This window comes from Gopherus flavomarginatus, chromosome 6 (genome assembly GCF_025201925.1).
Source record: "Gopherus flavomarginatus isolate rGopFla2 chromosome 6, rGopFla2.mat.asm, whole genome shotgun sequence".
Taxonomy (NCBI): domain Eukaryota; kingdom Metazoa; phylum Chordata; order Testudines; family Testudinidae; genus Gopherus; species Gopherus flavomarginatus.
This window is the reverse complement of record NC_066622.1, coordinates 75,571,585-75,585,252: the sequence shown is the minus strand read 5'-3', so window position 1 is coordinate 75,585,252 and position 13,668 is coordinate 75,571,585. Positions and strand designations below refer to the sequence as shown.

Below are 13,668 nucleotides of genomic sequence, written 5' to 3'. Positions count from 1 at the left end.
TGTAATAGGGCATACCTGCCCTGGAGCACCCCCTACTGGCCAATCATGGCACTTCCTGCCTCAATTTCCCCTCACCAGGGTTTTCTGTCTTTCCAGGGGATTCATATGGGCTCTGGCTGGGTTACTCTGAGAGTTTAATCCCCTTCCAGGGGAACAGATGTCCCATACAAACAAAAGGGTTTTCCACCCTACTTGAGCTCATTTTCAGATTCAGTTCCCAGCCCCTCCTGGGTTACCTTGAAGTCTCCAGGATGGAGGCCCAGTTTCCAGGTTACCTCCCTGGAGCCTTCTCCCCCTTCACAGACTCAGCCTCTCTGGGACAAAGCCCTGACTTCCAAGTTTCTTCCCTGGAGTCCTCCCAGACCCAACTTCCAGGCTTTCCACAAGATCCTAACTTGTTCACTGTAGTGCTACAGCCTCTTCTGTGCCCTTTTATGAAGACCCAGAGTTTCAGGCTGTCACCTGGCCCCAATTAGTCCAGCCTCCTTAGAATGGCAGGAAACTAAGAATAGCACAGGTTGGGCTGACTGAAGAGGGCTAGCCAGAACCTGGCCTCTTGGCCTTAACAAAGCAGGTCACCCTATTACGGAGTGCTTCTTGATACAGTTGGGGTTCAGATGGAAGGTGCTGCATTATTTATTATTTGTGTATATACTACAGTAGCACCTGCAGCTTCTGTCTGAGCCCCACTGGACTAGATGCAAGTAGCGTGAGACTCCCTGCCCCAAACAGCTTACAATCAAAGCAAAGGAGAAGCAAAGAAAGAGAAATGTCCCTTGTGCAAGGTCACAAAGCAGGTCAGTGTAGAGCTGGAAATAAACCCAAATCTCCCAGTCCCATGCCCTGATGCTCTGCCCCTCATAGCTGCACGCTATCTTGCAGACCCTGAAAATACACCATCTTCTTTAATTTTGAGAACCTCCAGGTGCAAAGTTATGTATTCATCTTAACAGAAACAAACACCCTGCCTATAAAACAATAAATATTGCAGACCTTTATAGACCCGCTGCTAACTATTTTTACACCTCCCAGAGCCTGAGGCTGTTGTAATCCAAAATAGAGATTTCCCAGTAATTAGATTCCACTATTGCAGCAGAGATTTCTTTGGATTCCCTTAGAACATTTAAATGCTAATTTTGCAAACACTGACTTGTAACCTGAGTTTATGCCTCTTTCAGAGTGCCTGGCTTCTCCTCTGTAAGATGCCAATGCTCATACATAAAACGAATGACAGCAAGCCCTCTTTGTTCTTGCCTGTAGATGTTGCTCTTCTCCCACTGTTGTTTGTGATCATCACGTGGCTGCAATGCTTGCTCAGTCTCTGCAAACACGTGATGCTCACTAGATAAGGAACCCTAGTGCACTCAGTGAGTTAGTCATTGTTTTTAAAGCTGCAGCACTCAGGAACATCCATTTTGAATCTTGCTGCTATTTCCTTCTTCTCCTTCGTTACCCCAAATGCCCTTTTTCAGTATAACTAAAGAAATGGCCATTGGGACCGCAGTCCTTGGGGTTGCTTTTGCTACCGGAGTTTTAGCAGGTAAGCGCTGCTTTCTTCTCTGATCTATAAAATCCATACACCCTCCCAGTTCCCAAGCCCGTGGCCAGGAGTGAGCTCTCCTTGAGCAGAAGGAAGCAGCAGTCCGCTTCAAAGCACAGTCACCAACCGTGCTCAATCCAGCTGCACTTTACCACCTATTTAAAAAAAAGTGTCTGTGTGTAGGTTAGAAAGTAATTTACTAGATGTTGGGGGAAAGGGGGAAGGTGCTGGAATTAAAACTGCTGGCTTCTAGAATGTTAGCCAAGTGAAGGTGCAAAATAGTGTATAGGGAGTGAGCGAAGGGGGGAGAGAGAGAAAGAGCTTTCTATAGACTTAAAGATTGTGGTTACATTTTTTAAAAGGCCTGGAGAATAACAATATCCTTTTTAATGAGGGTAATAGAATCTTATGCTTCAGGTCACATGCTGACTGCTCCCAGGTCACGCATGGGCTCTGGAGGGAATTCCCCTTGCTCCTGACCCCAGGCGCTGGTCAGGGGCATGCTGGCTGGTTCACCTTCCTGTGTCAGAAGCTGGCCACTGTCTGAAGTGGGAGACCAAATAAAATCCTGATCCTGCAATGGGGGTGGCTCTTGTGGACTCCTTTGCCTGTCTTAGGACTCTGCATGGGTTTGTACTCGCGGATCTCATTGGAGGATGAGCATTTATAGGAATCCATGGCAAACCCTGTGCACATTGGGCAAGATTGCATGCTGCACATTCTGCAGTATAGCTAGCCCCAAGCATTTGAAATCGTGAGATTTGGCTTACAAATCATGAGATTTGTAGAAAAATAAAACTTGGCTTCTATTTGCCTTCTGGGTTCTGATCCTTTAGGAGTTCCGTGTTCAAGTTTTTTTTCTCTGCAAACATAAGGGCTAAATTTTTTTTTATTATTATTATTTTTAATGAAAGTTCAGATTCTCTTGGAATTATCTGATTGCAGCTGGGAGTGAGACCAAATATTGTGAAACTCACAAGAGTTGTCAACAATTTGCAACTAGCGCCTATTTTCATAATAGTGCGAGCCAAAGTCCAGGCTCCAAACAGACCCAGTATAGGAACATCAGGATCTGGGCTTTAGCTTCGCCATTTGTACTTCTGTCTATTCTCAATAAGCTGAAGAATAAAAGCAAACATCTACCCCATTTTATTCCTTTTTGTGGTTGTGTTCTGTATACATGGTACCAAGTATCAGGGGGTAGCTGTGTTCGTCTGTATCCACAGAAACAACAAGGAGTCCAGCAGCACCTTAAAGACTAACAGATTTATTTGGATATAAGCTTTTGTGGGTAAAAAACCCAGCTCTTCACCCACGAAAGCTTATGCCCAAATAAATCTGTTAGTCTTTAACGTGCCACCGGACTCCTCATTGTTTTTATGTATACATGGGAACCTTCTCCGAGCGAATAGCAAAATAGAGTATCCTCTCCAAAAGACCTTTTCTAGCAAGAACTGAACACAAGGAATGGGATATAGGCCAGGATTTGACTGGAGCTCTGGCAGTAAATATACAGCGCAGTTAAGGGCGCAGTCTGTCTGTATAATCCACTATGCCACTGTACTGCAATCTGCTGGAAAGCACACCTACCAATAGCTCTGCTCAGGATTAAAAGGCCACGGTTTTAGCAAAGCTGCTGTGAGCTGTCTCAGCCCTCCCCTTGCAGGGTGACTGCAGACAGACATGTATCCTCCTAAGCACATTGGAAATTGCCATCTTAGTGTTCTGGTCATGGCTTTTTCTTCTGGTAAGAGGAGCCAGGTGCTAGTTTTCTCCCATCAGCTGGGGCGAGAGCAAGCACTGTCTGAGCAGAGAAGCAGAGACTAGGATGCTCGCGTTCTGTTCCTCGCCCTGTCACTGACTTGCAGGGTGATCGTGGCAAGTCACCAGACCTCTCTGTGCCTCAGTTTGCCCCTCTGTAAAGCGGGGATATTATTAGAAAAAAATTCTTTGAGATCCTTGAATTAAATGTGCCGTCTCATGGCAAAATCAGCCACTGAACGACATCAGTGTCAATTTACAGTCACTGAAGACCTGGACTGGATTTGAACAGATGCTTTAGAGATGAAAAATTTCTAATCCCACTGCCAATCCCCTGAGCTGTCTAGCCCATTCACCTTCTTCATTTGGGGTTTTGCAGAGCAAGGTGCCTTTAGCCTTTAGTGGCAGTTTTCTTGGTCTTTATTTGCTCAAGGCATAACTGGTCATTGCAAACTTTTTCCATTGAGACACAAAACCTTTTAATATCTTAATTTTTTTATAGGTAAAAAATATCCATTTTTTGCTTTTGGAATTCCCCGATCATCCAAGGCTCTACTTGGAAAAGGGAGCACGCTATGGCAATACATATTGGATCACTCTCTGCGGGAGCATCCAGTCCTAAAGAAGCTGCGACTGGTCAGTGTTTTTCTCAACATATGTTTTGTGGAGCGTGGTGTGTATACAGTACTACTATTAATGTCCCATGATTCATAGAGTCCAAAGCCAGAAGGCACCATTGTGCCTTTTAGAAAAACATCCAATCTTAATTTAAAAATGATCAGTGGTAGAGAATCCACCATGACCTGTGGTAAATTATCCTGATCATTAATTACACTGTTAAAAATGCATGCTTTATTTCCAGTCTGAATTTGTCTAGCTTCAGCTTCAAGCCACTGGATCACATTAGACCTTTCTCCCATTATTAAATATTTGTTCCCCACGTAGTTACTTACAGACTGTCAACAAGTCACCCCTTAACCTTTTCTTTGTGAAGCTAAATAGATTGAGCTCCTTGAGTCCATCACTATAAGGCATTTCAATATTGTCTGTGCCCACTACGTAGATCTGCTAGTCCCTAAAGAATTGCCTTTTCTCTATCCACCTGTATGTAGATTTGTCATGGTATCTAAGGCCCAGAATCTCAAAGCTATTTAAGTACCAGATTCCCATACTGAAGTGGCTTGCCCTATGGCACCCAGAAGGCCAGTGGCAGAATGCCAGACTAGATAACCCAGTTCCCCTTTGGCAGGGCAGTGCCTTATCCACTGGGCCAAACTATCCCCTCCATAATCATTGCATTGCTCCCTATATAAAATATTTAAATAGAAAACAAATGTGTTGATTTTAAGGCTAGAAAGAACCATTATGATCTAATCATAGAAGGCTGTAGAATTCCAGCCAGCAATTCTTGCATCAAGCCCATAACTTCTTGCTGAGCTAGAACATGACCTGTAGAAAGACAGCAATCTTGATTTCAAGACTTCAAGTGACAGAGAATCCCTGCCCCCCGTCCCTACGTAAGTTGCTTCTGTGATTACTTACTCTCACTGTTTAGTTTGCTCAAAACAACGGCAGCTGCTTATACATATATCTTCTTTGGTAAATGAACAGAAATTGCTTCTTTGAGATCAACAGTAATAATAAACCCCAATGCTGTCCTCATCCTGAGGATCACATTGGGCTCTTGGGAGTCTGCCTGAAAGAACTTCAGGGTAGTTTTTCTTTTCCTGTTTCCTTTCAATTTTGTACCATTTCCTTTTCTAGCTCACCTTGGACCATCCCTTGAGTGGAATGATGGTGTCTTGTGACCAGGCTCAGCTTATGGCAAACTTGGCCAAACTCATCAAAGCCAAGAAAGCTATTGAAATAGGTAAGAATGCACGTTTCTTAGGGCATGGCTCAACACCAATCATTTGGAAGCTATGTCAACATAGTTTCCTGCTTCACCAAACCTACCAAAGAGCACCAAGGGCGATGGGAGGTGGTCAGAGCAGGACTCTTCAGTTAGCTTCTTGCCTCTGACCAAGTCAAATGTTCAGTAGTGACCACTGATATTGGGTGCCCAACTTGAGACACCTGTTCCTGATTCTTAGAGGTGCTGCAAATCCCCAGCCCCTACTGACATGAACTTCAGTGGTGAGCGCTCAGCACTTCTGGAAATCAGGCCCCAAGGGTCACAGTTTGGGTACTTAATATCAGTGGCCACTCTGGAAAGTGTTGACCTCCCTGCCTGTTTTCCTCATCTATACAATGGGGATAAGACCAACCTCTCAGAGGTGTGGTGAAGCCTAATTCAGGGCTGACGGTATAGCAGCGTGAGTGGCTTACATGGAAAACACCATGGGACAAAAGCAGAAGAGAGCAAAGCCCAAGTGAAAGGGCTTGGTTTGGGTGGATCTAAGGGAAGGATTCTCAACTTCCTGTTTTTCAGGGTTAGGGCATCCACAGTAGCTGCCAGCTACTGCAGGTGGAGAACAACAGACACAGCCCACAAGGATTCAGTGTGCTACGCTGGCCGTGGCTCCATCCCCTCCTCTTCTTTTTCCCTTAGAGACCTGCTAAAGTCAAATTCATGCCATACAGGATGGTACTCTGCGGCCAGAAGAACCTTGACAGACGTAAGCTATGATTTTAGCTAGAGAACTAACAAGAGTTCACAGCCACTATTCTGTTGGGCTTCAGCAGCTACAAAATGCTACCCTGGTAATGGCACAGATAGCATTAATTCATTAGTGATTTGGGAGCTCTTTTGGGGGGCTTTATTCTTTAACAAAAAAAACCCCACAACCCTTGTCCACAGTTAAATCAGTTTTCATGGTCAAATGAGTCTTACTTCTTTCTCTCATGTCTTTTCTAGGTGTTTTTACAGGCTATAATACCTTAAACATGGCACTAGTCTTGCCAGATGATGGCAAAGTCGTTGCCTGTGATATAAATGAAGATTACATCAGTATTGGAAAGCCACTGTGGAAAGAGGTAGATAGTCTCTGCCCGTCCCTAAATGCTGCATGCTTTGAATAGGAGTGCTCAGAATTGTAGGAGTATGTTCCAGGAGGGCTTAGCTTTCCCTCCAAGTCTCAGATGTGTGGTAGCTGCAGGAAAGAATCAGGTAGTTAGAAGGTTATGCAACTTATCCACCCAAATCCAAGTGCCACAGAATGTGAGCATTCACTTTAGGCACTATAGTATAGGCTGGGTTGATGCAACTTCGTAAACTTGGCCTGTTGTTTGACCAAATGTTATATGAATGCTGGAAGTAACAGGGAAAGTAGGTATGGGAGCCTCCACTTTTATGGTGACTTTTCTGAGTGCATCCCACTTTAAGATATTTCACAACTACTTCCATCAAATCCCTTTCCTCTTTTGTTTCAGGCAGGAGTGGAGCATAAAATAGACTTGCGGATTAAACCAGCAGTTCAAACACTTGGTAGGTAACATAATAAATATGAAAAGTAGAGGCTGAAGACCTAGACTAGGGAGGAGTCCCTCATGTGAAGTCTGAGATTAGGAGTTGTATAGCAAAGATGAACATGCAGTTTCATCAGTCACAATGGACGGCTTCTCTGTTATATAAAGGAAATTTAGGAAGAGTTCAGCTGTTTCCACATACTGGTAGAGAGAGGAGAGAGAAAGTAGATAACTGTTCATCCACCATCCATTGTTACATTGGTCACTTAAACACAGCAATGGGCTGCGTGGGTAATATTAAAAGAGGTATTGTCTTGCTGCTTCTATCACAGGGAAAGCTGCTTAAGATGGATTTAAATTGGACAAAGCCCAATTTCACTCCCATGAAGTGTCTATTCTAAATGATTATATGTTTGTTCTAGGCAAGCAAAGTCTTCTCCGAGGAGCGAAAGATGCAAAGGGAGTCGAGAAGCTAGTGTACAAGCATCAGAGGCAGAACATTTCTGATCTAGGGAAATGCAGTTTGGTATTCGTGGTCAGGAGGAAGCAAAGCCTTCCAAGACCACGGAAAAGGCAGATGCAGAACAAGTTCGTATAATAGGAAGCACTGTCTCACAGGGGAGCAGCATGAAGGAGGGAAAGTTGCTGTCAGAAAGACTGTTTATTCCCACTGCAAATGCCAGGGATCCATTCCACCAGCCGATGCTGCTTCTTTGCCCACACTCAACTTTTCCGAAGAAGTGCTTCTAAGAGAAAAAACTGCCAGAAGCAGCCTAGCACAGTCACTGTAGTACCCAGGGGGCGGTGTCTCCTTAGTGTGACTGATGCTGCCGTCCTGCCTGATAGCTAGACTAATGCAGCTTGCTGTCACCCACTCTCTTCTGTCACAAATATTAGCCTTGTCTGGGCCATGTTCTTCCCTACAGTGTACCCATACAGACTCTGATAACAACAGGGCTGTCTGCTGACTAACCCCATGCAGAAAAGGCCTCACAAATTGTTCTCCAAAACAAGAGGGTGCAGAGCAATTTGAGAAGGGCAGATAACTTGCATGAGCTCCTTGCTCCTTCATAGTAGGCCTCTCAAAACCTTACCTCTCTTCTCCTTCTCTGTAGAGGTCACTGCTGAGACGGTGCAATGAGGAGTGAGATTCCAAATGGGGTCCGCTCCCAAAACACACACAATAGTGGTGGGTGGGGCTATAAACAGCCAAGTACTTCTCTCTCACCTTCTAGTGCCCTGGGGAGGACCAGAGCCATTTCTCTGCAGCTGACAGTTCCAGTTTGGAGCTGTCAGCCAGAGTGCAGCATAAGAAAGTTTTAACAGATCCCAGTTGCACTTGTTTTGGCCCTGAGAAAAGCCCAATGGGTGACAACCACTTATGCCATCTGTGATTACACAAAGGATGCACATGCTCAGGCAAAGTCCATCAAAGGGCCAAAGAATTCTGCATGACACAAATTACAGCATTGTGGTCAGCAGTTGATTGATTTGTCAGAAAATTCATTTAACATCTAGGGCCTTTCTACTGGGGGGAAATTTCTAACCATCTTTAAAACCAGTTTAGCTAAGCTGATTTTAAAACTAATGGGAGAAGTAGTGTAAACCCAGTTTAAAGGATCCTGACCTATTCTTACTGAACCAAATTTAGGAGTATCATGTCTACAGTCTACACTATGGCTTTGGCTGCTTCTAAAATTGGATAGTAAGCTTCTCCAGACCCTTGTAAACTCTGAGCCTTGACATACATGGATTGTCTCTTTCCTTTATTCAGTGTTAAACCAGGGCATCACAACATGCTTTGTTTCCTGTCTAGATGAACTACTGGCAGATGGTGAAGCTGGGACCTATGACTTTGCTTTCATAGATGCAGATAAACAGAGTTACAATGAGTACTATGAAAAATGTTTACGTCTCGTAAGGAAAGGGGGAATCATAGCTATTGATAATGTAAGTATTAACCCACTGTTCTACCCCCACTTTAAATCATATTAAGGTTGTTACTGGAACTATCTAATTCTGACCCAGGGGACATAGATCCCAAACAGAGCATTCAGTTTCCAAGTTAAATAAGGTGATTAAAAAAAAAAGAGAACATGATTGTTCTGTTTACCAGTTAATGACGCACACAGATAATATCTGCAGCAACTAAAATGACCTTGCATTAACCTGTATATATGTACACTTCAGCGTCTGCTGTGCCCACACACACACAAAGTGCAGAATACCAACATCTTATCAAGCTATTCATGCATTACTCAAAAAAGGTTTTATGGGATATTGATATTTAAGAGTTATATCCTTCTATAGGGCATCTTCTACAATTGTGAACTGTTCATAATACCTGTTACAAGTGACTTCCAAATACTTTAGAGAAACCATTGAACAGTATTACTCAAAAAGAAAGAGAGGGATTCGTGTTAGTTGTTTTAGGAATGTCTACACATTTTCATATGTCTACCTATTTCTATTAGGTTAACTTATTTATAAGAGCTGGTCTGAGGCTTAATATTTGCAAACAGCTCTGAAATATGTTGCATTTCTATAGAGCCTTCTGCCCAAGGATGTCAAAGCACACTGTGAAAGTAGGTGGGTATAGTTGTCTCCAATAAATAGATGTGAAAACTGAGAGAGGCCCAAATTAAGCAAAGTATTTATATATGTACTGGAGTTTGTCCCAATTCAACCTATCACTTAAGCTTAAGTTCCATTGATGCTAATGAGATTCAAGCACATGCCTAAAGTTAAGCATGCGCTTAAGTGATAGGCTGAACAGGGATGGACTGCTGAATCAAGACCAGAAAGATTAAGTGACTTGCCAAAAGTCACCAAGTCAGGGAATAGACTCTGGACTCCCAGCCCCACTGGAGTATGCTGCCTCTGGGTGGTGTGTTATTAGTATCAATGCAAAATATTATAGTGCTCTTCAACCAGACTCCTGATATGTTAACTACTTTGGGATCAAGGGCTTTTCTACACTACCACAGCCTGGCCTGGGATAGCTCTGCCAGCAAAGCCTCCTAATGGAGACACAGAATATGGCAATAAAAGGAGTTCCGCCAGCATAGCTATACCAACTTCCTGCATAACATTTGTTAAGCCAACAGAAGCACTCTTCTGTTGGCGTAGTTACGTCTACACTGGGAGTTTTGCCAGCCTAGTTATATTGGCTGAGGGTGTGCTTTTTCCCCCCGCTCTCCTAGCCAACATAGCTATGCTAGCAAAACTTCTGTAGTGTAGACAAGGCCTAACAAAAGGAAGTTAAAGGGATTGTCAGCACATGCTTGTGGAAGGCTGTGTGGACAAACTTACATAAGTTTAAACCAGGCTTATATTAGTTTAGCTCCAACATCTTTTGAATGGGTTTAAAATCAACTGAAATAAATATGGATTAAACTGCAGTGTATCCACACAACCTTTTGCACTATTCTAATTTAATCAGTTTTAAAATCACACCTTTAGTTAAACACTTACAACTCTGCATGTAGAGAAGCCCATAGTCTTGTAAACTCTAATAAAGTTCTATCTTAACCCTACACTTTCCTTTGGACTGTCAGTGCCATCAACAGCCTGGTCAGATGCAGTGTGTACCTTGCACATGAGGGTGATTTGTGTGCATGTGATTCTTTTTTACACTAGGTTTTATGGCATGGGAAAGTATTGAAGCCGAGCAAGAACGATACAGAAACTCAAAGCATCCACCACTTCAATGAGAAGATTTTCCGAGATGTACGAGTCAATATCAGCATGCTCCCAATGGGGGATGGAGTGACACTAGCATTCAAGCTTTAGTGGGAGAAAAATGCTGAGCAATGACAGGGAGACAGAGAAGAACAAATTCATCAGGCAAAACTAAGATGGAACATGAGTAGCATCTGTATTGTGAACCTCTGTCTCAGCTGAATAGCATAAAGCTGGGAAAACAGCCCTTGAAATTACCAGAAAAACTACAGGTATCTAAATACAATGGTAGAAAAAAGATTTATATTAAAATTTAGTATAATTTTATATCACAATAAAAAGAAGAACCTACAGTAAGTTGTCTTTGTAAGAGACAGTGATAGAGGGAAGGAATCTCCTTAATGACTCACTCCTTCAAGACACTGAATGACTTTATTATTATTTGTATTATGAGATACAGACTTTCCTCATCCTAAAGTGCTTACATTTACACACGCAACACAGACAAAGGGTGAGTACTGAAAGATTAAGTGATTTATCCAAGATCCCATAGGGAATCTGTAGCATTGCCAGGAATGGAGCCCTGACGGCTCCAGGCCCAGTTCAGCGTTTTAACCAAAAGACCATCTTTCCTTGGCTTTCACTGCCTTGAAGGGGATTTAACAGTGCTCACCATCTCTTAGGAGTGGCCCTGTAAATCACTCTAGAAACGAAGCCACTAAGTAGCATGAGTAACCCGGAGAGGAAAGCAGCTGTAACCCAGCACAATGAAACCTGTGTGCCACTGACAGAAGAGCAAAAGGGTCATCATGCTGGCAACAAAGCTGAGAATGAGAGGTAGCATAACGGTAGCATTGCCAGGAGACTGGTGAGGTCGGAGGACACATACTCGAGTTAGATGATTGCCACTGTACAGTTGTGTTAGTGTTGCTGATTTAATCATGCAAAGGACATAGAAAGACGTGTGCTGCTGTTCCTCATTATCTTAGTTACTGAACAAGTGGTGGGGATGTAGTGGGTACAAAATGATATCTGCCAGTGACATTTAAGGTCATGAAGACTTAAGAAAACAAGAGACGGGCCCTGTGTAATCAGGCTTTGAGCTCCCTGTAAGATCAATTTCTCAAACAGCAGGGAGCCTGTAGCATTGCTGTTCATGCCCAGCACTGGGTATAGTATCTCCTCGTACACTGCAGTTGTCACCAACCAATCGATCGCCATCTCCGCTGGTGCAGCAGGGCTGCCACTAAGACAGGCTCCCTGCCTGCCCCAGCCCCGTGCCGCTCCCAGAAATGGCCAGTGTGGCCCCAGGGTGGGCAGGGGTCTCCTTCCATGTGCTGCCCTTCTCTGCAAGCACCGCCCCCACAGCTCCCATTGGCCAGGAATGGGGAACTCTGGCCAGTGAGAGCTGCGGGGACAGTGCTTGCAGAGAGAGACAGCGTGCAGAGCCACATGCCACCCCACCCCCCCAGGGGTCGCAGGGGCACATTGGCCCCTTCCAGGAGTGGCATGGGGCTGGGGTAAACAGGGAGCCTGCCTTAGCAGCAGCCACACTACACCAGGGACTGGGAGCTGTCGGAGGTAAGAGCTGCCCAGCAGGAGGCCACACACCAGCCCTGAGCCCTCTCTGAGCCAGCACCTCATACCCTTTCCTGCACCCTGAACTGCCTCCTGCACCCTGAATCCTAGCCCTGATCCTCCCAGAGCCAGCACCCTGTACCCCCTCCTGCACCCCAACCCAGAGCCCCATCCTGCACCCAAACTCCCTCCCAGAGCCCACACCCCCTCCTGCACCCCAACCCCCTGCCCCAGCCTGGTGAAAGTGCGTGAGGATGGGGGAGAATGGGTGGGGCTTTGGGGAAGGGGTGGGGGTAGATCCTGGGTTGCCCTTAAATTCAAAAAATGATCTTGGGCGTAAAAAGGTTGGAGACCACTGTTGTATAGCTTGTGCTTTCTGGCCTTCTAAGAACTCAGGCAGGCAAGAGTGTTTGTATCATGCATATTGTGATAGAAACTATGTCCTCAGTACCCATCTGTTCCAGAACATCCAGAATATCACAACATTGTGACTATGGATACGGATAAGACTTTCCCCCCCTTTACTGTGAGGATCCTACATCTTTCCAGCAAAACTGGTCTAGTGACTTTCTAGCTATCTAGGTACTTATTGTTATTGGCTGCATCTGTCATTTGATTTTGTCACACACTAGTCAAAAGAGACTTGTAGATGATGAACCTTCCTCAAGAGACTGTCTACTATTCCAGCAGAAAACAAAGCAAACACTGCTTGACAAGTATTGGGGTTTTGCAGTGTTGAAATTGAAGTCCTCCTCTAAAAGACATTACAAGCTGTTATAATTATTGCCAGGCAGTGTGAAGCACTTTACAGCTGCTTTGGATCTAGCCATGAATGACAGTTCAGAAAGGAAAACTGTACAGTTTCCAGTGCAATTAGAAAGTAACTTACAGAAACTCACTCTGCTTATTCACAGCATTCAACAGGTTTAGGAGTCTGAGCTCTCAGAACCCACAACTCTGTGGCTGGTTCATCCCAGCTGTTGATCAGATGGCTTGTGTACTGTTCATTGGAACTCTCAATTCCACCTTTGTAAGAAGTGGAGGGGGGGAGGTGTTCTTTTACTGACCAGAAAAGAAAAAAAACTGGATTTTCAGCAAGGTATTTGGACCAAGAAGGAGCTGCACACCTTCCCAGCAACAAGATTTTCAGAAGGGAGTTAGAAATTCCAGATGCTGACGTGAGAACCTTAACAGGGCCTGATTTTTCAGAAAGCATGAGCACCTGCCCTCTGCAAAACAGGCCCCTTTAAGAAACATCCTTCAAGGCTCTCAGAAAATCACTACGCACTGTTGAAAATCTTGGCCCAGGTTGCTTTCTGCTTTTCAGTGTGGCTGATGATCCAGCTAGCAAGGACTCTATGATCTGAATCTACAAATATGTACATTTTGTGAAGGGGGACTATTTCATAGGTTTTACCATAGAATCATAGAAATGTAGGGCTGGAAGGAGCCTCAATAAGTCATCTTGTCCAACCCCCTGCACTGAGGCAGGACCAGTAAACTTAGACAAACACCTATCAGGGATGGGCTAACCTTTTCTGGAAAACCTCCAGAGATGGGGATTCAACAGCCTCCCCCCATGAATGCATATTCCAGAGTTTTACCACCTTAGAGTTAGAAAGCTTTTCCTAATATCTATCCTAAATCTCCCTTGCTGCAGATTACTTCTTGTCCTACCTTCAGTAGCCATGGAAAACAAT

General features: G+C 44.3%; 1 protein-coding gene across 2 annotated transcripts in view; it reads left to right on the top strand.

The window, feature by feature from the left end:
• Window positions 1–10,743, top strand: part of COMTD1 (catechol-O-methyltransferase domain containing 1) — a 982,895-nt gene extending 972,152 nt beyond the window's left edge. The window contains exons 2-8 of one of the 2 annotated variants that reach the window (XM_050960324.1): window positions 1,405–1,540; window positions 3,804–3,937; window positions 5,066–5,171; window positions 6,159–6,277; window positions 6,674–6,728; window positions 8,526–8,659; window positions 10,349–10,743. In XM_050960324.1, coding sequence (XP_050816281.1) covers window positions 1,459–1,540; window positions 3,804–3,937; window positions 5,066–5,171; window positions 6,159–6,277; window positions 6,674–6,728; window positions 8,526–8,659; window positions 10,349–10,501 — 783 coding nt within the window. In that variant the 5' untranslated portion in view covers window positions 1,405–1,458 and the 3' untranslated portion in view covers window positions 10,502–10,743. Of the gene's footprint in view, window positions 1–1,368; window positions 1,541–3,803; window positions 3,938–5,065; window positions 5,172–6,158; window positions 6,278–6,673; window positions 6,729–8,525; window positions 8,660–10,348 lie in introns of those variants that run through there. The other variant, XM_050960323.1, reaches the window with a different exon arrangement.
• The last annotated feature ends 2,925 nt before the right edge of the window (window positions 10,744–13,668 follow it).